Source organism: Mustela nivalis (assembly GCF_964662115.1).
Source record: "Mustela nivalis genome assembly, chromosome: 5".
In the NCBI taxonomy this organism is placed as follows: domain Eukaryota; kingdom Metazoa; phylum Chordata; class Mammalia; order Carnivora; family Mustelidae; genus Mustela; species Mustela nivalis.
Window position 1 is genome coordinate 155,251,781 of NC_139024.1, and position 21,355 is coordinate 155,273,135.

General features: G+C 44.2%; 1 protein-coding gene across 4 annotated transcripts; it reads left to right on the top strand.

Annotated features, from left to right (window-relative positions):
* The first annotated feature begins 1,654 nt into the window (after positions 1-1,654).
* On the top strand, positions 1,655-20,368 carry TRIM38 (tripartite motif containing 38). Of its 4 annotated transcripts, none has more exons than XM_082731518.1 (7): positions 1,655-3,094; positions 4,847-5,281; positions 7,239-7,334; positions 9,214-9,444; positions 10,421-10,443; positions 10,540-10,652; positions 18,258-20,368. In XM_082731518.1, exons 2-7 carry the CDS (start codon positions 4,877-4,879, stop codon positions 18,779-18,781), a joined length of 1,392 nt encoding a protein of 463 aa, XP_082587644.1. In that variant the 5' UTR covers positions 1,655-3,094; positions 4,847-4,876; the 3' UTR covers positions 18,782-20,368. The 4 variants fall into 4 exon arrangements, with proteins under 4 accessions (XP_082587644.1, XP_082587643.1, XP_082587642.1 ...); XM_082731517.1 differs by lacking the exon at positions 1,655-3,094 and adding an exon at positions 3,111-3,360 and having other exon boundaries at positions 4,737-5,281; XM_082731516.1 differs by lacking the exon at positions 1,655-3,094 and adding an exon at positions 3,112-3,360.
* The last annotated feature ends 987 nt before the right edge of the window (positions 20,369-21,355 follow it).

The window sequence follows — 21,355 nt, forward strand, 5'->3', positions numbered from 1 at the left end:
CTTTCACTTCTCCTTCAGATTATGACTCCGAAGTTTTCAACTCTGCAGAAGTATCCAGATTCTGCCAGGAATTGCATGCTCCTTTATTTTTTTTTCTCAACTTCAACGCTTTTTACTACCTTGTTATAACATGTAGGATATAATTTTTTTTTACATGTTTTAGTTTTCTGGAAACTTTATAGGAAATAAATTATCTCTAATATAATTGGTATGTCCCCAGGGTCCAGCCTAGTGTCTGCTGTAGAAAAGCTATTCAATAAGTACTTATTGTGTGAGTAAGTCATTTAAAAATGACTGTTTGGAAGTAAATGCCTTTGTTAGCCATTTGAAGTCACCTGTAAGAACAGATTACATTTACAAATCTTTTTAATATTGATCAAAAAAGTAGTTACGCTTTCTTAAAGGCAAAACCATACAGACATAAGACACCAAAAACGCAAGAGTGCCATCTGTTGATCAACATGTAAGCAAGGAGGTCACTAAGATGCCATGTAAAATACATGCAATTTTCGATAATGTGCCCCATATGTAGGTTATATAAAATGTGAAAGAAAGATGGAAACAAAATTAATAGATGTTGCTATGTTATTTTCCTAGAAAATATTTTCTCCTAATAATCCATGTAAAATGTAATAATTTTATTTTTTTACGATTTTATTTATGTATTTGACAAATAGAGATTACAAGAAGACAGAGAGGCAGGCAGAGAGGGGAAGGGAAGCAGGCTCCCCGCTGAGCAGAGAGCCTGATGTGGGGCTCGATCCCAGGACCCTGGGATCATGACCTGAGCCAAAGGCAGAGGCTTTAACACACTGAGCCACCCAGGTGCCCCAATAACTTTATTTTTCTATAATGATAATTTAAAATGCAATAATAGTATATCAAGAAACAATATATTTAATGATAAATTATTAAAAGCTTTTTCCACCTATGCTTTTCCCCCAGATTAAGAATAAAGTAAGAAGCTAATTCTCACAACTTATGTTCACTATTGTCTGGGAGATGCCAGCCAAGTGTAGTATGGGAAAAAAGTAAAGGTTAATATTAAATGTTAATGGTCTAAATATTCCAATTAAAAAAGCAAAGATTGTTAGAATCCATTAAAAAATTGAAGAACTAAACATATGTCTGCTAGAAGAGAAACATTTGAAATATAAAAAAAGATAAGTTTAAAATAAATGTGTAGAAAAAATGTACTATGTAAACAGCAAGCATAAAAAGACCGAGCGTCTATATTAATGACAGAGTTGAAGACAGAGAGTATTTGCAGAGATAGAGTGATATTTTGTATTGGTAAAGGGTCAGTTCAGCAGGATAATGTAATGATCATAAATGTGTATGAGCTTAACAACAGAGCTCCAGGATACATGGAGTAAAAAATGGAAAGGATTAAAAGGAAAGTAAAAGATTCTACTATCACAGCTGGAGATTTTAATATTCTTCTTTCAATAATGACGGAATAACTAGATAAAATATCAGTAAAGACGTAGGAGATCTGAAAAACCATATCCATCACCTGGAATGAATTGACACTTACAAAACATTATACTGAACATCTGCATCCATGTTCTTTTCAAATTCACGTGGTTATATTCATTGTGATAGACCACATTCTGGGCCATAATACAAGTTAATAAACTTGAAGGGATTTTTTTTTTTTTTTAAAGATTTGTTTATTTATTTGAGAGAGACAGAGAGAGAGAGGAGAAAGCACAGGCAGGAGGGCCAGGGAGAGGAAGAGACTCTCAGGGAGACTCCCCACCAGGGGTGGAGCCTGATGTGGGGCTCAGTCTCACAACCCTGGGATCAGGATCTAAACCAAAACCAAGAGTCAGTCGCTTAGAGACTGTAAGAGGGATCCCAAATGGGGAGGAGTGTAACTATAAATAGGTGGTCAGAGTGAGCCTGGTAGAGAAGGGATCCCTGAAGGAGTTGAGGGAAGGCACCCAGGGATTATGTGAAGGACAACTATTCCCCAGAGAGGGACCCCCCGAGTGGGTGCTTTTAGAGCCTGCGGTGCCCCCTCTCCCGTTCCTGCATCCCAGACTCACTGGGTTGCACCTAGCCTCACTCTTTGGAGGAGAGGCATTTCCCCTTGCGGCAGCTCCTATGGGTCTCTCTCTAGGCCCATATTTGAGGGACATATCTCCGAAGTCTCATCTGCATTCCCCTCCTCTTCTAACACTGCGGGCAGCTCTCTCTGCACGAACTAGTCCCTCCTTCACCCAACAGGAAACGGAGGCAAGGTGCGCTGGCCCGCGGCCGTCGCAAGACAGACCCTGTCATTAGGTCGCTGCTTTTCTCTTGCTGTTATCTGTAGCAGTGGCAGTTTGCTTTTCTTCCCCGGCATCCACTGGCTTCCTTTGTACGATCCTTTGACCAGACAGGTTTGGAACAAGCTCTGCCTGGGTCCAGAGTCACATCCACGACAGTGAAAGTCATGGGGATCAGCAAGGATGCATCATGCCTCAAGGCCTCATTCTGGGTCTTCGTCTGTGCGCTGGTGGCCTCGGGAGAAGCTATGTCCTGTGCTGGGCGCAGGGCCTGCCACCACCCCATGTGCCAGCGGGACACGATGAGCCACTGGGCTGCAGAGCGGCCTAAGTCTCTGTGAGTAGCCCGGGGGGCACAGTGGTTCAGAGAGACCCCTGTCCGAGAAGGGAAGAGAGGAACGTGTCCCACGGCTTGGGACCCGCAGGACCCTGTGTGGGCGAAGTCCCCGGCCCCACAGCCTGTCCTCCATTGTGCAGGTCCCGTGACGGCCCCCGCTGAGGCCACTCGCAGCGGGGCTACGCGGGCTCCGGTTTGCAGTCCTGGGCCGCGCGTCCGGGGCTGAAGCGCGGTCTCCGCATCCCGGGAGGGCGGCCGAGGAGGGGAAGGAGCGAGGGACAGAGAAGTGGGGCTGGCGCGGGCCGACTGCGGGACACCCGGAACTCTGCTCCTGCCACCACCGCTTCTCCCACGCCCTTCAGCTGTTGGACAACCGCGCGCGACCTAAGAACAGCACCAACATGGGCCCCGAAGGGGGTCGGTGGCGGAAGGAGAAAGATCTGGACCCTCTGCGGGCTTCCTGATCCGAGCCGCTCTCGCTCAGGTCGCAAATGGCGGACGGGGTGATTCATTTCTCCCGACCCTTCACGGCTGTGAAAGAAGGGTCTTCCCTCCCGCCGTCTCCCCTAACCCCAGTCGAGCTGAGCGCAAAGCTGGCGCCTCCCCGCCGGGACCCCGCGGGCGCCTCCTCCCGGGCGCTGGCCGGCGTCTCCTCAGACCGCCTTCCGGGCGCTCGCGGCCCGCCTCCCACAGCAGTTTCGCTTCTCAGTTCGCGGGCGGCGGGGCCTCGGGCGGCGGCGGCGGCGGCGAGTACGTGGCGGGCGGCGGCGGGGGAGGGTGGTGGGCGCGCGCGGCCGGGCGGGGAGCGGAGATGCGCGCTGGGGTGGGGGGAACGCGGGTGGGGGGGTTCCTGTGCGGGTGCCCGCGCCGCCCGGACCCTGCCCGCGTTCCCGGCGGCTGTCCGGCTCCTGCGCCCGCGGAGCGCCCGCCGGGCCTGGGGAACCGTGGGCTGCGCGGCGAGGGAGGGCGCCTGCCCGCCCGCCCCGCACGCTCGGGGCCTCCCGAGGGGAGCGCCGCACCCTGGCGCCGGGGAGCCGGCCGTGGTCCGGGGGGAGAAGCTGCCTGCCGGGGAAGGGAGGTCCCCGGAGGAAATCCGCCGTGACTGCGAGAGACCGGCCCTGGCTCTCAGATGCCGGCAGCCGCCTCGCAGCCGGAGCCGAAGCCCGGATTTCGTGTCTGGCCCTGTCCGTGCAGAGGCTGCTCCTCGCACCTCGGCGCCCCTGCCCGCCAAGGCGCGGGGCTGGGGAGCGGGGGACAGGGCGAGGTTCCCCAAGCCGCTGCCAGCCGCAGTGGGTGCCTCAGGTCAGGCCTCCCTGTCACCCGTCGTCGGGTCCTCGGCGCGGGACACCAAGAGGCCGAGCCCCCCGGAACATCTCCGGGGCGCGGCCTCCCACACGCCCTGGCTTCTGCAAACCCCCCACCCCGGTCCCCCGTGCTCCCGTCACCCCGAGAACCACGTCCTGGTCTGGAGGGGAGCTGGTCCCCTCCCTCATTCTGCAGGAGCGCTGTTCCCGGGGACAACCATTCTTTTCCCGATCTTTCCCTCAGGACTGAGAGGACAAAGCAAAGACACATTGGTTCTTCCGGTTGCCTAATTTGCTTTCGTTATTGGGGCTCCGTTGAGACATTATTGACCCGGTGTCTTTTGTCCCCCGTGGGGTGGGAGTGGGGGCCGAGAGAGCTGGCAGTGGGGTTCCAGCAGAGTCAAATTTGACGACCTCAGGGGACTCCTTCATGGCCACCCAGTTACATCAGGGTTGCTCGCAGTCTCGAAGAAACAGTTCTGGTGTAAGGATTCTTGATGTTTGTAGAGTAGGAGTTTCACATTCCCTCACTTGAGTTCTGTCTTGCTACAGCTTTGGTGAGGAAGCCTTCCTTGCTCTCTGTCTCTGTCAGTGCTGGGTCTGAGAAGACTGCACCCATCGAGTGTTGCATATGGGCCATCATGGAGCCTCCAGTGGCCCCAGCTGTTAAGCATATGGCTAGCGGGATTGAGAAACTGAGTTTTAAGTTTTATTTAATTTTAATTTAAATATAAGTGGCCACATGGGATCGTGACTGCCATTTTTCACAACACAGCCTCATTTTATGTACCATCTTAGTCCCAGTCCGTCTCATCTCTCTAGAGAGAAGACTCTAGGACCTGTGGAGGCTGGTGGCCTCCCACGAAGCGCATGGCTCGGAGGCTCAGGTGAGGTGTATTTCCATACCTGTGCATTTTCGTCCCTGCCTCTAGATCCCATATTGGAACTTGTCAGGAAAAGCCATGGCCTCAGCCACCAAGAAGATGAAGGAGGAAGCCACGTGTGCCATCTGCCTGTCCCTAATGTCTGAGCCCGTGAGCATCAGCTGTGGACACAGCTACTGCAATCAGTGCATCATGAGCTTCCTTGAGAACCAAGGCCCTGTGGACACATCGTCCAATACGTTCCCCTGCCCCCACTGCCGGGCTCCATTTCGACTGGCCAGCCTGCGGCCCAACAAGCAGCTGGGGAGTCTCATTGAAGCCATCAAGGAGATGGAGCACGAGATGTCATGTGAGGAGCACGGAGAGCACCTCCACCTGTTCTGCGAAGACGAGAGCCAGCTCATCTGCTGGCGCTGTGAGCGGTCACCGCGACACAAAGGGCACCACACAGCCCTCATCGAGGACGTATGCCAGGACTACAAGGTGAGCGTGTGGGTTGGCAGGCTTTGGCAGGTGACGCTCCCATGCTGCTCCCTGGGGACCGAGGTTATTTAGCCTATGACCTGAGACGATGATCCTGAAACATACCTGTCATCGTGTCACCCTTCATGTCACATCTTTCGTGATATGAGAAATAGTGTATTGTGGGTCCTCACTTGAGTCAAGTCCTGACCGTCCATCCTGACCTTCAACAGGGGGGGTCCCACTCTTGCCCCCCTCCCTTCTTGCTTGCTACGGTGGACGTTTCCCTGCTCTGGATCGCCATGTGCTCGGACGCACACCTGCCTGTGTTATTGCTTCGCCCCACGTATGTAATTTTAACAGTGAGCGAGACCATATGATGTGCTTTGAAAACACAGGAGACAAAGACATACAACCTTTTAGGTATCCTACAGTCCGGTGGGGAAGACAAATCAGTAAAAGAGGCCACGTGGAATCAGCTGGTTGGATGGGGAGGAGGATCACCAAGGGGTGGGCAGTGGGTCTGAGCAGCCTTTCCGGAAGTGGCTCCTGAAGAGCATGTAACAGTCAACCACAGGTAGAGGCCCGGAGAGAAAAGAGGGCGTTCTGGGCAGAGGAGACCATAGGTGCGAGAGCATAGCCAGGGCGGGGGGTGTAGGGAATGCCAGGTGATGGCCTCGGAAAGGAGGTTGGCCCGGAACTGTGGTGTCAACTCAGAGTCTAAATCGCAGCCCAGAGTGGTACTGCCCACTGAGGGGTTTTATTTGCAGATTGAAGGATCAGGTTGACATCGAAAAGGGCATTCTGGCCTTTTACTGAAAGTGAAAGGTGTATCCAGGAGTAAAATTCAGCTTATTCCTGTAAGAAGGGGGAAGGGATATAGTTTCAAGCAAGATTTAGGAAGGGAAGCTAAAGGATTGGAAAATGTTGATGGAGGATGAAGTGGAGGGAGAGGTTTGGGGCAACTCCTGTTTCTCACTCAGAAGCAGTAAAGAAGGCTGGCCTTTGCTCTAGGGAATGAAGAAAGGGCGCAGTCCTGCTACCTTATTCCCTCCCTGTCCTGCCTAGATTTGAAGAAAATGTCCCCAGTGTGGGGCTCTTTGTTCCTGCCCCTGTGAGGTGGAGGTGGGCTTATAGTGAGGTTCTGGGTCCCCCAGATAGCATTGGCAATACAGTCTTTGACAAGTCTCATAGAGCCCTTTCTCGAGAGTACTCAAGAATTAACGAGTGCGCTCACTGAGTTTACAGAAGACAGGGGCTGATCTTTTAGAATTGATCGCAAGCAGCAATTTAGGTCAGCTGCAAATTCTTTTCCATGGAAATGTGAAAAACTGTTTTGAAAAATCTCCCCAAAACTTGATATAGATACAAAATCATTTTAGATTGGCTTCACGAATTACCACTCTTCAAAGATAGCAGAGCTCCCCTCCTGCGTTAACTGTTCCTGGTAACTTCAGCTGACATCCTGGTCTTCCCTTCCCAACTGAACATAACACATTCAGAATTCCCTGTGCATCACCCTGGCATGGGTTATGTTTGGTTCAACACATTATTTTATAAAATCTTGAAGATGATGATGAGATGTTCTGTGTAAAGTGTTTCCCTGGCAAGACCGTAGTGGATATGGCTCAGGCTCTGGGGTAGCAGACAAGGTTGGAACCGCATCTTAGCTCCAGCAGCCACTCAGAACTATCTATGAGGGGGTTACGGCACTCGGGCAAGTTATTTAACCCCTTTCTAAGCCTCAGTTTCTGCTGCACAGAAATGGTGTTAAGAATCCTACCAATTGCTCTGTGCCGCCAAGGGGATCAAATCTGTGATTGCACATACAGCCTTCGGCGTGCTTCCTAAACTACTGTAATGACTCAATGTGTATTCGGTGTTATTCTAAGAGTCTTGGAGGCCTGGGGTTCCCCTTAACGTGCCTAATGGAGAGTTACTAATTGAATGGACTTTATTCACCCATTTTTTCCTTCAGGAGAAGCTTCAGAATGCTGTGACAAATTTGAGGCAACTAGAAGAGGAGTGCACGAAACTGAAGTTGTTCACAACAAAGCAGATAAGCGAATGGAATGTAAGAATTTGCGTTTATTGTTCTCAAGTTCTTTTCTACCCTAGAGTGCAGGCATGGGGAATGGTTGGCAAAACACAATGATAATTTATTTTTAGTAAACCAGACCAGATGAAACCCCAAAAAGAAACCATTTTTTTAATACCTCTAGTTGTCTACATCTGTGAGACTTTGTTTCCGATCCCTTCAACTTTTCAATAGTAATTGGCTAGGATCCCTGATACCTTACGGAAAGCAGAATTGGTATGTCTAGTTTAGTTAGAGCTGTCATTGACCAGGCTTCAAATTTGAAATACCTCAAAGTGCCTTCCTGGTTTGAAGGCCTCAACTTTATTGCTTCGGCACACTTACCACAGTGCGGGCCGTGGCTCTCAGCCTTGCAGGTTCAGAAGTCAATCTTTGTGAACATTAAGGAAATAGAATCACTCCAGGTTGAGACTCATAGTCCTCAAGCTCATGAGGTTGGTCAAAGAAGTCTATCTGATTTATAAAGAGGGTCACAACTTTGCAAGAACCTATACACTTCAACTGCAGACTTGGAGTCTCTAAGATGATCCCATGGCTGACTAGTTCCCCATAATCAGAGATGCATTCCTTTATGGAAGTATTTATGTAACCCATCAACTTGTAGCCAAGTGCCTCAGCCTGGTGGACCATTTTGCCTCTCTCAGGGGTCTCTTCCTTCCTCTGCCCTGATCCTTTGTGTGTGGATGCTAAACTCCCCAAGGATGCTGTCACTTCCCTCATTTCTGGGATCTTGGGCCATGGGTAGGATCTTGATTATAGCTAATATATACAGAAACCCCATCCATGACCCTTCTAGCACATCCTCTCAGTTATCAAAACACTGTCTGAGTTGGGGAAGCACTAGTGGAAATTGCAATTCTCTATCTCCTGAATTTGAAAGCCTGACCCAAAAAGACTTATATCCCTTGGCTTCTGTAATTTTTACACGTGAAGATGATTACTTGGACCCCGGACTGGTGGTGAATATTTCTCAGTTAACTATGAGAAAAGCCTGCCACCCAGACCTCCCCCTGCTGAAACCATGGACTTCCCTACTAGCCTGTTTTTTTGAGTCCAATCTCCATGATGTTTATTACAAACTGTTGCTTCCAGAAATTCCCTCAGGCTCAGAAATACCTCCTTACTTCCTGAATAAAAATTCTGGTTTTTTCCTCTGTTACTGATAAAGTGTTTGACCTCAGCTCTAGTTCCGTGATTAAACTATCTGGCACTACTGCCCCTCCTTCTTCCTGCATCTTGGCTGAAGAAGAAGGAAATCGGTCAGGTGACTGTCGAGAATCCTGACAACTCTCCCACATCTCAGTGCTTGCCTCCTAGGCATGACTCGGCGGCAGGCAATCTGTGACATTCTTCCAGCTCTAATGACTGAGAAAACATTCTTCTGTGTGTGTTAAAATACACATAACATAAAATTTTCCATTTTAATCATTTGTAAGCATACAGTTCATTGGTGTTAAGTACTTTAACTATCACCACTGTCTATGAATGGGAACTAATAGTGGAAACTGAACTCTGGAACATTTTCATCATCTCAAGCTAAAACTCTATACCCAATAAACACTAACTCCCCATTCCTTTCTTCTCTGTAACCCTGTTCCACTTTCTGCCTCTACAAATTTGGCTAGCATAGGTAGCTCATATAAGCAGAATCATATAATATTTGTCCTTTTGTTTCTGGTTTATTTCACTTAGCATAATGTCTTCAAGATTCATCCACATCATAGCATATGTCAGAATTTCATTCCTTTTTAAGTCTTCATAGTACGTCATTATCTGTATACCATATTTTACCAATTCGTTCATCGATGGACGTTTGGCTTGTTTCTACCTTCTGAGCATACTCTCTTGACTCTAGGAGAAGATAGAGATTGAGAAACAAAAAATCCAGTCTGACTTTAAAAATCTTCGGAGCTTCCTACAAGAAGAGGAGAAGTCTCATCTGTGGAGGCTGGAGAAAGAGAAAGAGCAGACTCTGAAGAGACTGAGAGATAACGAGGCCACTCTGGAACAGAAGAGCCAAGAACTCAGGAGTCACATCCTGGAACTAGAGGAGAAATGTCAGAGCTCAGCCCAGAAATTGCTGCAGGTGGGGCTGTGCCCTCGGGGGAAGGAACTCTTGAGCTATTAAGAGAAGAAGAGGGAGGGAACACGGGCAGATTGGTGAGGCCTGCCTCCCTCATTCAGGTGGCACATGGGCATGAGGAATTGAAAGAAATGTTTCTTTGAGGTATACCTCAGCATTGGGTGGCCTTTGCTAGTCTATAGTGAATCACAAAAATCTGTTTCTGTGACTCGGAAAAATATAGCCCTTCTGATGGATATGGTGGGGTCCTTGGCTAAAGGGAATCATGGGGTAACTTTTGCTACCATTTGCCTCTGATTCATGTGCACAGAACCCTGATTGTCAAACTGCCTCCTGAAGCCCTCCACCAGCTGACTGGTGGGCCATAGAGTGGACAGCCAACACGAGGGACAGTATTTTCCCTAATTCGCTTGTAGAGCCCTCCACAGCTCTATGGGGCCTTCTTTCAGCTGTATGAAGATCTACCCCATTAAGATAAACTATGCCTGAGCTATTAGTTCTAGTTCCTTCCAGTAGGACAGCATGACTGCTGAACTGCCCTGTGACACCCGCTGCCACCATCTTAGTGGGCCATTCTCAGGGGCTGTGCACGGATTCACCGCTAAGGACCCATAGTGATAGGTGATGTGGGCTCACTCTGAAAGGGATTAGGTCACTGAAAGCAAGTCTTGCCAGAGGAAGCACGGGCAAAGCTCCTCCGCCTCGTCCTGAAGCATTCCACAGGCTGTGATTGCAGACACCATAGCTGCCCACAGCTCTCAGCCAGAAAGACAGCAGACTCAGAGGCTGATACACATCCTGCCTTGCTGAATATCCCAGACGGCTGGGGTGGGAAGCCTTCTGAGTATCCATCAGGATTTGAGGCTAGAGTCCGTGTCTTCACTTTTTTGGAAAGAGCATATATAGAGAACAGCCCCATGCTCCAAGCCTCATGAAATACTGATGTTTCCACTTACTTTTTGTCTGTGTTTCTCTGTAGGATGTGAAAGACACTTTGCGCAGGTAAGTCCTATATGAGCACACGAGGGAAGGGGTGTGGGTACATAAAGGTGAATGGGCTGTCTCACTGAACGAGTCCTTGGCCTCTGCTTATTCTAGGAGTTGGGCTATGACATTGGAGAGACCAGACGCCCACTCTCTGGAGCTTCATGCCGTGTGCAGTGTTTCTGAGCTTTATTTTGATGTGAAGAAAATGTTAAGAAGCTATCAAGGTATGTGAAGAAGCCCTGAATGCTTCTGGATGGAAGGTACCTGAAGTCCTAGCCATGTTCACTGCCGGCCCCCTGGGCAGCCTCACAGCCAGAGAGGTTGTTTAATGGTTTTCAGTGGCTCTGTCTTGCCCTCCCCTTGTTAGCATGCTCTAGTGCTTAGACAGGACACAGCGTACTGGTTATCTGTGCGGGCCTTTTGCATTCCTGACCCCCATGTATTAGCTGGGTCATCCCAGGCACATAACTTCCTCAGTTTCCCCAGCTAAAAAATGAAGATATGGACAATCCCTGCTTCATTGGGTTATCATGAAGAGTAAGTGTGTCAACATGTGTCAAGTGCTTAGTGCAGTGTCTGGGATATAGTGTTTGTGGTTAATATTTTAGTCAACTCTCAGAGCAATGTAGGAAAGATCAGTGAACATTATGGGCTTTGATTCAGATGGTTTCAGGACCTTGACCCAGACAACACAGATGGTAAATATTAGAACCATAATGAAAACTGAAATTTACAAATTTCAAAGCCTGAGCTTCTGGATTCATTGATTCTATTAATCCATGCTTTCTATATTTCTGCAATATGTTATTTATAATTACAAAATTTAAAAAGCTCCAAAAACTGAAAGCTTTAAAATTTGTTTGACTATAAAATCAGACCTAACCTAAAATGATTTGGAGATTGTATTATCTCTTCCAGTGAACAGATTTAATAGCTTAAAACAACACATACATATTATCTCATGAATTTTTGGGGTCTGAAATCTGGGCACAGCTTAGTTGGTGCTTTGTTTAAGGTTTCACAAAGCTGCATATTAAGGTGTTGGCCAGGCTGGGGGGAAGGATTCTCTTCTAAGCTCACCCAGGTTGTTGGCAGAATTCATTCATTTATTATTATGGGGCATAGGGCCCTGGCTTTTTGTGAGCTGTTGGCTGGAGGCTGCCTTCAGCTTCTAGAAGGCACCCCTCAACTACTTGCACATGGGCTTCTCAACATGGCCAGTTACTTCTTCCAAAGTGAGCTCAAGAGAGTGTCTCTAGAGCATGTCTTTTAGAAAGATGGAATCCCACATAATGAAATATAATCTTAGGAGTCACATCCCATCATTTTTGCCATATTCTGTTGGTCAGAGGCACTTCACAGGTCCTGCCCACACTCAATTGGAAGGAATTGCGTAAGAGCACGAACCCCAGAAGGCAGGGACTCTGGGAAGGCCAAGCCAAATCTAACAATACATAACAACAACAAAAAAGAAACCTATTGCTATGATCAAGTGGGATTTATTTCTGGGGTGCAAAGGTGGATCGATATTGGAAAATCAAGAATGTGATACATCACAACAAAAGAGAAAGGGTAAAAAAACCATATGATCATTTCGATAGATGCAGAAAAAGCATTTGACAAATTATAATATCTATTCATGATAACAACCCTCAACAAAGTAGGTTTAGAGGGAACATACCTCAACATAATAAAGGCCATATATGAAAAACCCATCACTAACATGCTACTCAATGGGGAAAAACAGAACTTTACACCTACGGTCAGGAACAAGACAAGATTTCCACTCTCCCCACTGTTATTCAACAGATACTGGAAGTAGTAGCCACAGCAATCAAACAAGAGATACAAATCAATTAAGGAAGAAGATTTTCACTATTTGTAGATGACATGATACCTTATATGGAAAACCCTACAGACACCACCAAAAAACTACTAGAACTACTAGAACTAAATTTAGTAAAGATGCAGGATACAAAATCAATATACAGAAATCTGTTGCATTTCTCTACACTAATAGTGAAGTAGCAGAAAGAGAAATTAAGGAAACAATCCCATTTACAATTGCACCAAAAGTAATAAAATACCTAGGAATAAATTTAACCAAGGAGGTGAAAAATCTGTACTCTGAAAACCATAAAACACTGATGAAAGAAATTGAAGACAATACTAACAAATAGAAAGATATTCCAGGCTCATGGACTGGAAGACTAAGTGTTGTTAAAATGTGTATAGTACCCAAAACAATCTACAGATTGAAGGCAATCCTTATCAAAATACCAACTGCATTTTTAACAGAGGTAGAACACCACTGACAAAAAATTTTGAGTCCAAAATGCACTTGGACCCAGGGAGTTCAGATAACGATTATGGACCTGTATTTATTTTCCCCTCAAGTTAGCAACAAACAATAAGAACAGCTACAAAACAAAGCAACTCTGTATTTGATCCTGTAAAGAGATTCAGGAAAGGAAAAAACAGGACTCCCTGCAAATCACTGAGCTGATTTGTCTACTCTTAGCTTTTATAGGATTACAAAATTGTGCAAGTCAATCTCTTTCTAAAACGACCTCATCTTTTTACTAGATAATCCCCTTTCTTTTTTAGAACCCTTATTATTAAAACTTTTCTTGGGGGCACCTGGGTGGCTCAGAGGGTTAAGCCTCTGCCTTCGGCTCAGGTCATGATCTCAGGGTCCTGGGATCGAGTCCCACATCGGGCTCTCTGCTCGGCGGGGAACCTGCTTCCTCCTCTCTCTCTCTCTGCCTGCCTCTCTGCCTGCTTGTGATCTCTCTCTGTCAAATAAATAAATAAAATCTTAAAAAAAAAAACTTTTCTTGTTTCAAAAGTAATACAAATAAATAGTAATCAGTCACACTATATAGATAGATACGAAGAATAATTCAAGGTTTCTTCTACCCTTCTCTAATCTTACTTCTCCAGGTTACAAGAGTTATGTCTTTTTCTGGTTTTATTTTATTTTTTTAACAAACATTTACTATATAGAATGTCACTGGTTGCTTTCAAAAGCTAATATTCCATGAGTACATCACAATTATATGTAGCCATAGCCCTACCATTGGAGCTTCGGGCTGCTTGCAGCACTTGGAGATCACAACATTGCTTCAGTAACAGCGTGGGCCATGCAACCTTCCATCCTTGCGTTTTCATAGCTGGAGGGCACACATCCAGCCCTGGGCTCACTGGGCTTGTTGTTAATCCCAGTGCACATTACGCGGGCCAGTGTGGCAACATACAGTCTCACCAGCACCAGGAAAAGCAACTTACAGATACCAGGCCCTCTCTCCATGACAGATGAGGAAACCTTCACATATGTTACCTGTTTTATACCACAGTCCTCTCTGTAGGAAGTATTTTCACTCTATAGATGAGGAAGCTAAGACAGAGAGGCAAGGGATAAGTGGAAAGTCAGGTAGTCTCTCTCAGAACACACTCTCTTAATCACTCTGCAGTGTGGCAAAAAAATGAATATGTTGTGTTTTTGAATCCATTGTTCAGTGGCATAGGCGCTGAAGTTTATGTCTAGTTGGTTTTGTTCGTTGCTGGTACACACCATGCCGCTGGGAACATTCTTCTCCATGGGTACTTGCATTCGGTAAATGCTTTCCTCTGAGGATATACCTTAAATTGAAAATGGTGATGTGTAGGGGTGCGCATTTAATGTGACTAGATATTGCCGATCTTGAAATTGTATCAGTTTATATCCTGCCGACAACATAAGAGCACTGACTGTTTCATATCTCCCTGATTCTTTGCTTATAATTTATAATTTTTGATAATCTGATGGATCTGAAATAGTACCTAATAATTGTGGACTTAATTTGTGTTCTATGATTTCCCTAGCAAGGTTGAGCCTTTTGTAAGTCCATTAACCTTTTAGCCTTCTTCTGTGATTTACCCATGATCTGCTCTGATTGAAGCATTTTTCTATTGGGTTCTTTCTCTTACTGACTCATGGCAACTTATCATGACTAGTATCTCTGGTATACATATGACATTTTACATTTTCATTCTATCATTCTATCTTTTGCTATATAGGGTTTCAAGACACATTTTCCTTCAAAGTCTGTGACTCTTGTTTCCAAAGAGCTCCGTCATCATCAATGGGCATTGAATTTATCAATGAGTTAGTTGTATTGATAGGGTCATGTGGTTTCTCTCCATTAATCTGTTTATGTGGTGATTATGATAATTTATTTTCTAATGTTAAACCATAGTTGCAGTCTCAGGAAAAGCTAAATTTATATATATATATATATATACATGTATATATATATATGTATATATATATATATATATATAAATTTAACATACAGGTTTGATAGCCAAATAATTTGTCATGAAGATCATTGTTGTGCTGCAGTTATGTTGCTCGATAAGGGTTAGTTGCATAGAGCAGTTAAACAAATAGTCCCCTGGGCAAACAGGAATCCTGACTTTAGAAAGTAAAGAAAGTGTAGCTGTCCCCGCATGTACTCTGATAGCATGACTGGGATGGAGTGATGAGGGACAGTCGCTAGGTATGTCAGGAGAGGGTGCTTACACGTCAGACCTCCTCCCGGTTAGATGAATCATATGTTTTCCTGGTAAGTGTCCCTCTGCAAACACCTTCCTTCCCCATTACTATGACTAATACTCAACCAGCTCTGTTGATGACAACGTTGTATGTTGGCTCCTCACCTTGACTTTTTGACTCTCAGTCTAGTTGGTAATAAAAACATCCCAGTCTTTTCATACATTAGACACACAAACAGAATATTATATATCTAATAATATATATTAAAACATTTGACATATATAGGGAATTTATTTTTGATATAATATATTCCGTGTGACATCTAGTATATAATGATATATATCAGATGACTATTTAAATAATAATTATATAACAATTATATAATTAATATGTGTAATTAATAATATGTTATATAATGTAAAATATGTAATATGTATGATAAATATTAAATATATAACATATACATTTATAAAAATACATTATAACATATACATATATAAAAAGTAAAGTAGGTGTGTAAAAATACAATTATACATACATGTAAAATTTGACTTATTATTTATATTATTTTGTTTAGGATTTTTATGTCTTTGTCTGTAAGTTACAGGGTTCTGTAATTCTCTATTCTTTGAAAGATTTGATATGAGATTACCATTTTCCCTTGACTGGTAGAATTTCTTTAAAAACTGACAAGGTCCCTTTTTATTTGGTGTATGTGCATCTTTTATTGGCTGTGGGTAAATTTTAAACTCCTTATTATATTTCTTTAACATTAGGCCTGTTCATGTTTTCTTTTTTCTTCTGAATGAATTTTACGAAGAACTGTTTTTCTAGAAAGTTATTCATGTTGCTGATGTTTTCAACTTTCTTAGTACCATAAAGTTTACCATAAATTCTCTTAATTTTTAAATTTCTATATTCATTCCAATTTTGTCTTTTTTCCTCCTTTGATAAATCTTTTTTGAGGTATGTCTATTGTTATTAGTCTTTTCATGAAAGCTATAGTTGGCTTTTCCCTCTCCATTGCATTCTTAATTTTCTTTCATTTCATTGGTTTATTGTTTAAACTTATTTTCCTTTTTAAAAAAAGTTCTCTTTGGGTTTCTCTGTACTTTTTTTTTTTTTAAAGATTATTTATTTTTTTATTTAGAGAGCACCTGAGCAGGGGGAAGGGCAATGGGAGAGGGGGAGCCTCTCAGGCAGCCTTCCCACTGAACACAGAGACCCATATGGAGCTCGATCTCATGACCCTGAGGTCATGACCTGAGCCTAAATCAAGAGTTGGATGCTCAACCTGCTGAGCCAACCAGGAGCCCCATTCTCTGTTCTTTTCTTATTTTAACCTGCATAGCTAGCTCCTTAATTTCCAGCTTTTTTTTTTTTTCTAAAATAAGTACTTAAAGGTTATCAATTTTCTGGAAAATTCCACCTTAGCTTCATTGTATAATTTTTTAATATGTAGCATTTTATTATTGTTCAAGTCTGTATATCATCATATTATGATTTAGAAGCATTTAAATTTCCTAATATTGAGAATTTTTTTTATTGATCTTTTTAAATTGATTTCTAACCTAATTGTATTGAGGTGAGAGAACATGATCTGTACAATATAGAATCACTGGAATTTGTTCAGACTCGCTTTCTGACTAGTTTTTACTCAGTTAGTACATATTCCATATATACTGGAGAAAAGTACATATTCTCTGTTTATTAATTGCTGAGCTTTACATGTATTTATTAGATTGAGCTTGTTGGGTTGTTCAGATCTTCTATATCTTTCCTTTTTTGTCTGCTTGATCTATCAATTATGGAGAAAAAGAATGTTAAAATATCTCATGATGGTTGTAGAGTTGTCAGTTTCTCCTTATAATTCTGTAATTTTTACTTAGTATATTTTGACACTACATTATCAGTGCATGCATATTTGGAATTAGAATATCTTCCTAGTGAATTAATGTATTTTTCTCTCTTAGGTAACCCTTTTCATCCTTGATAATACTCTGACTTAATATCATTTGATATAATTATATAACTGTAACAGCTTTATAACTATATTATCCATCCTCTAACTGTCAACCTTCCTGTGTCTTTTTGTTGTATGTGTCACTTATAAGCAATCTGAGGTAAAAAATTTTTAAATTTTTTAATTAACATATAATGTATTATTAGCCCCAGGGGTATAGGTCTGTGAATCACCAGGTTTACGCACTTCACAGCACTCACCATAGCACACCCCCGCAAGTCCATAACCCCACCACCTCTCCCGACCCCCGTCCCCCCAGCAACCCTGTTTGTTCTGCAAGATTAAGAGTCTCTTATGGTTTGTCTCCCTCCCGATCCCATCTTGTTTCATTTATCTTTAAAAAAAAAGAATATCAATTGAAACCTCAAATTTTTTTGAATCAGGCTCATGATAAGAACTGATCAGATAGCATTTAATAAAGGAATTACTTACAGAGGTGAAGACTGGGGTCATTACCAAGGAACAGTGAAGCAGCCAGGGCTAGGCATAAGTACGGAACCATCCCGTCCCTGGAGCCCTCAGAAGCAGGTGGAGGGCACTGTAATTGCAGGAGAGTGTGACCAGAGGCAGAGGAAGGCAGATCTCCAAGTGATAGGCAGTAGGGAGGGACTTGGGACTCTTAACTCTGCTTCTTTTTGCCCTGTGGTCTCCTCTAGTATTTCCCATTGGGTTTGGAGAGGACAGTAACTATGTCAACTCTGGTTAGTTCTTTTCCTTGACTCCTCTGAATGACTAAGACGGTGGAGCTGATGAAGATGATATTATTATTTTTTCTTTTTTTAAAGATTTTATTTATTTATTTGACAGAGAGAGATCACAAGTAGGCAGAGAGACAGGCAGAGAGAGAGAGAGAGAGAGAGAAGCAGGCTCCCTGCTGAGCAGAGAGCCCGATGCGGGACTCGATCCCGAGACCCTGAGATCATGACCTGAGCCGAAGGCAGAGGCTTAACCCACTGAGCCACCCAGGCACCCTGAACATGATATTCTTATCATTACCACTGACTGGGCACTTACTATATTCCAGGAATTTTACTCAGCACTGAACATACATGATTTCATTCAGTTCTCCCACTATTCTTTGTGCCAGATACGATAATTTCTACTTCCTACATAACAAAACTGAGTCTTAGAGAGTGACTTGTCTAAGCTGTCAGGGCTAGTAAGAGACAATGCTTGGATCTGAGGACAGGCTGGTTTTATTTAAATTAAACTGTGCTCCTGGCAACAAAAAATTATTTATCTATCTACTTACTTATTTATCGTTTTCAGTCAATGTGACTCTGGATCCAGATACAGCTCATCGGGAGCTCATTCTGTCTGAGGATCGGAGACAAGTGACCCGTGGATGCCCCCAGGAGAATCTGGACAATTCTTCTAAGAGATTTAGTATCTTACCCTGTATTTTGGGCTGTGAAGGCTTCATTTCAGGAAAACATTACTTTGAAGTGGATGTGGGAGAAGGAACTGGGTGGGACTTAGGAGTCTGTCTGGACAGTGTTCACAGGGACGTTGGTTTGATGCAGAAGCCTCAGTCTGGATTCTGGGTCATTAGACTGTGCAAAAAGAAAGGCTACTTAGCACTTACCTGTCCCATAACTTCCCTTTCCCTGGTGGAGCAGCCTCTGGTTGTGGGGATTTTTCTGGACTGTGATGTCGGACTTGTATCCTTTTACAACATGACCACTGGATCCCACATCTTTACCTTCCCAAAGGCCTCCTTCTCTGATACTGTCCGGCCCTATTTCCGGGTTTATCAACATTCTCCTTTGTTCCTGCCTCCCCCAGACGAGTAAGGAAAGAAGTAAAATCTCCTTCTTGGTTTAACTAGCATAGAAAATATAATGTTAATCCTGTGGGGGCAGAAACCTGGTCTGTTTTCTTCACTTCTTGTACTCAGAACAGTGCTGGGCTTTTAGTGGCTACATAATAAATTTGCTTTGAATGAATGGATAGAACAATGGCAAAAATACCACAGATGGTCACCCTGAGCTGGGGAAGCCAGATAATAGCAATGATCGTGCATTGTCTTCTCCAACCCCCAAGCCCCTCAGTGGGTTCAGAGTTTTGATTTCCAAGAGTTTTGGGGTGACCTGCAGGGTGACCCGGAGGTCAGGAGGTCTGAGTTCTCCCAGTTTGTTCAATGCCATAGGAACTCATGGGTGGGGGGTGAGGGAAATTGCAGTTGTCCCTACCAGCTGTGAGAAAAAGCAGGAGAGCCAACCGAGTGACTCTTCCAACCTCTGGCATAGCTCCGATGACGCAGTGAGGACAGATGCCTTCCAGACCTGGTGAGCTCTGCCTGTTGCAGTAACACGTCACCTATGAGAGAAATTGGCGTACAGGGCTATGTTTCAAATGGGAAGGAGATTCAGAATAATAACAGATTTACTTGGGGGACTCGGTACTGGAAAAGAAGTTGGTATTTTCCAGACTGTGCCAAGCCAGCTATCTTGAAATAGTTTAAGATCTCAGCAAATAGTTACCACTGGCATGATCGTTGGCAGACTTTGTTATGATTCTTCTATGACCAAATAGACCTTAGCTCTAGCTGGGTCAATTTTGAAGAGAACATTCCATGTTCAACCTAAATTATCATGGCTGAGTTGACTAATGGCAAGATCATAGTAAAGTCAGCCAAGCCACAAGCAACATAAATGATTGAGGTGTGATGGCTGGGTCTTTAGAAGCTGTCCTAGATTCTACAGATGGCGGAAGTGTGGCTAACAGGAAGCTGGTAAATTTGTGGAGGTTCTATACCAGCCCTGGATTCTATGGGTTTCTTGGGCTTTCTACATTTTCTGGACTGTCAACATGGGAGAGATATGAAGTTGCTTCAGCCACTATCATTTTGGGTTTTCTGTTCAATGGAAACTAATCCAATCTTCCAGGACACAGTGAGTTGCTATTCCTTAAAAAAAAAAAAAAAAAAAAAAGTAACCATAAAATCATCTACTCCTTATTTGTTTTGTTTCCATGTATTGAACTGGTGTTCTGTAACTTGCTGAACTTTATTTGTATATATGGGTTTGTTTAGATTTTCATTTCCTCTTGAATCAGGTCATTCAGTTTCTTTTAAAAAGCAATTTATCAAAGTTTTCAAATGTATTTGCACATAATTCTTCAAATTGCTCTCAAAACTAATATTTCCTGTCTATGCTCTTTCAGACTTTCATTTTATTTCCTGTTTTCTTTTTTAAAAAACCTCTATTACAGTAGCTAATGGTTTGTCTAATATAGTAGCATTTCTTCCTGTTAAGGACTAGCAGAACTTATCTTTTGTTCTATAACTTGCTTGCACTCCAGTTTCTCATTGTATCTTAATTTTCCTTATGGTTTACAAAGGTTTATTTTGTTAATAAAAAACATTTTTTTTAGTTGAACATTTATCATCATTCTTTCTTGCTTAGCAGTCTAAGTGTTTAACGGTATGGACTTTTCTCTGAGCAGGGTACTCGGTTCTAGGCCCTGCCAACATTAGGAGGACACTCCGCACTGGGCCAGGCCACATTCCAAGATGTAGGGTGGAGAAAGGGACATAGATGTAGAGCGAAGGGCCTGCAGGTAACAGCTAATTTTTATGTAGCTTCCGAAAACCTACTATATGGCTTCCTGCTCGCATTGCATTAGCAAGAACCAATGGGCAGAGGCTGCGTGCAGTAGCCCGTTCGTATTTAGCCAGAAAAGAAGAGGGCCCCCAGTGCCCCTTCTTCAGACCTTCTAGACATCTCCTACTGCAGTTGCATGCAAGGTCAGTTATGTGTGGTGTCTGTGGTCCTGTAGCAGAGGACCAGGGACAGGGCACAGCAGGAAGGAGAGACAGCAATTGAGGGAGCCAGAGGAATACAACTGAGCAACCCACCCAGAGTCTGTGCACCTAAACTCACCGTGGCCCAGAAGGCGAATGCTGGCCTCACAGGCCTTGCCTTCCTGAATGAGTCATCTACCTTTCCTGCCTCTCACCTTCCGTACATTGTGGTCTTCTCTTTGGTCCTGGAGAAGGCCAAGGTTGTTTTGGGCTTTTGAGCGTGCTGTGTTCTAGGTTCAGAGCAGCCTTTAAGCCTCTGTTTTTTCTGAAGCTGGGTGGGCTCATTCTGGTCACCAGCTGTGCAGACAAGAGGTGGGTGGCGATTCACATCCCAGGAGGGAATCTTCAGCCAAGGAGGGAATGGGGTGGATGGATAGAGTCTCCAACCAAATGACCTGCAGAGGAACAATTCTGGGATGACTTCTACACGTTGCCTCAAACGACATCCAGTGAAATGGAACCGACATGTTCACAGCGGTAATCGGGTCAGGTCCGTATTCCCTGTCCCAGCACGCCTGCCCTGGGGGCCCCTCCTAGCTACCACCTGCACCCCCTTCCCAGT

Bases quoted from the DNA above. Each gene is read 5' to 3' on its own strand.
- TRIM38 (XM_082731518.1), top strand. From the start codon at position 4,877: ATGGCCTCAGCCACCAAGAAGATGAAGGAGGAAGCCACGTGTGCCATC. The intron at 7,335-9,213 runs GTAAGAATTTGC...TCTTGACTCTAG, and splicing joins AGCAGATAAGCGAATGGAAT to GAGAAGATAGAGATTGAGAA. The intron at 9,445-10,420 runs GTGGGGCTGTGC...GTTTCTCTGTAG, and splicing joins CAGCCCAGAAATTGCTGCAG to GATGTGAAAGACACTTTGCG.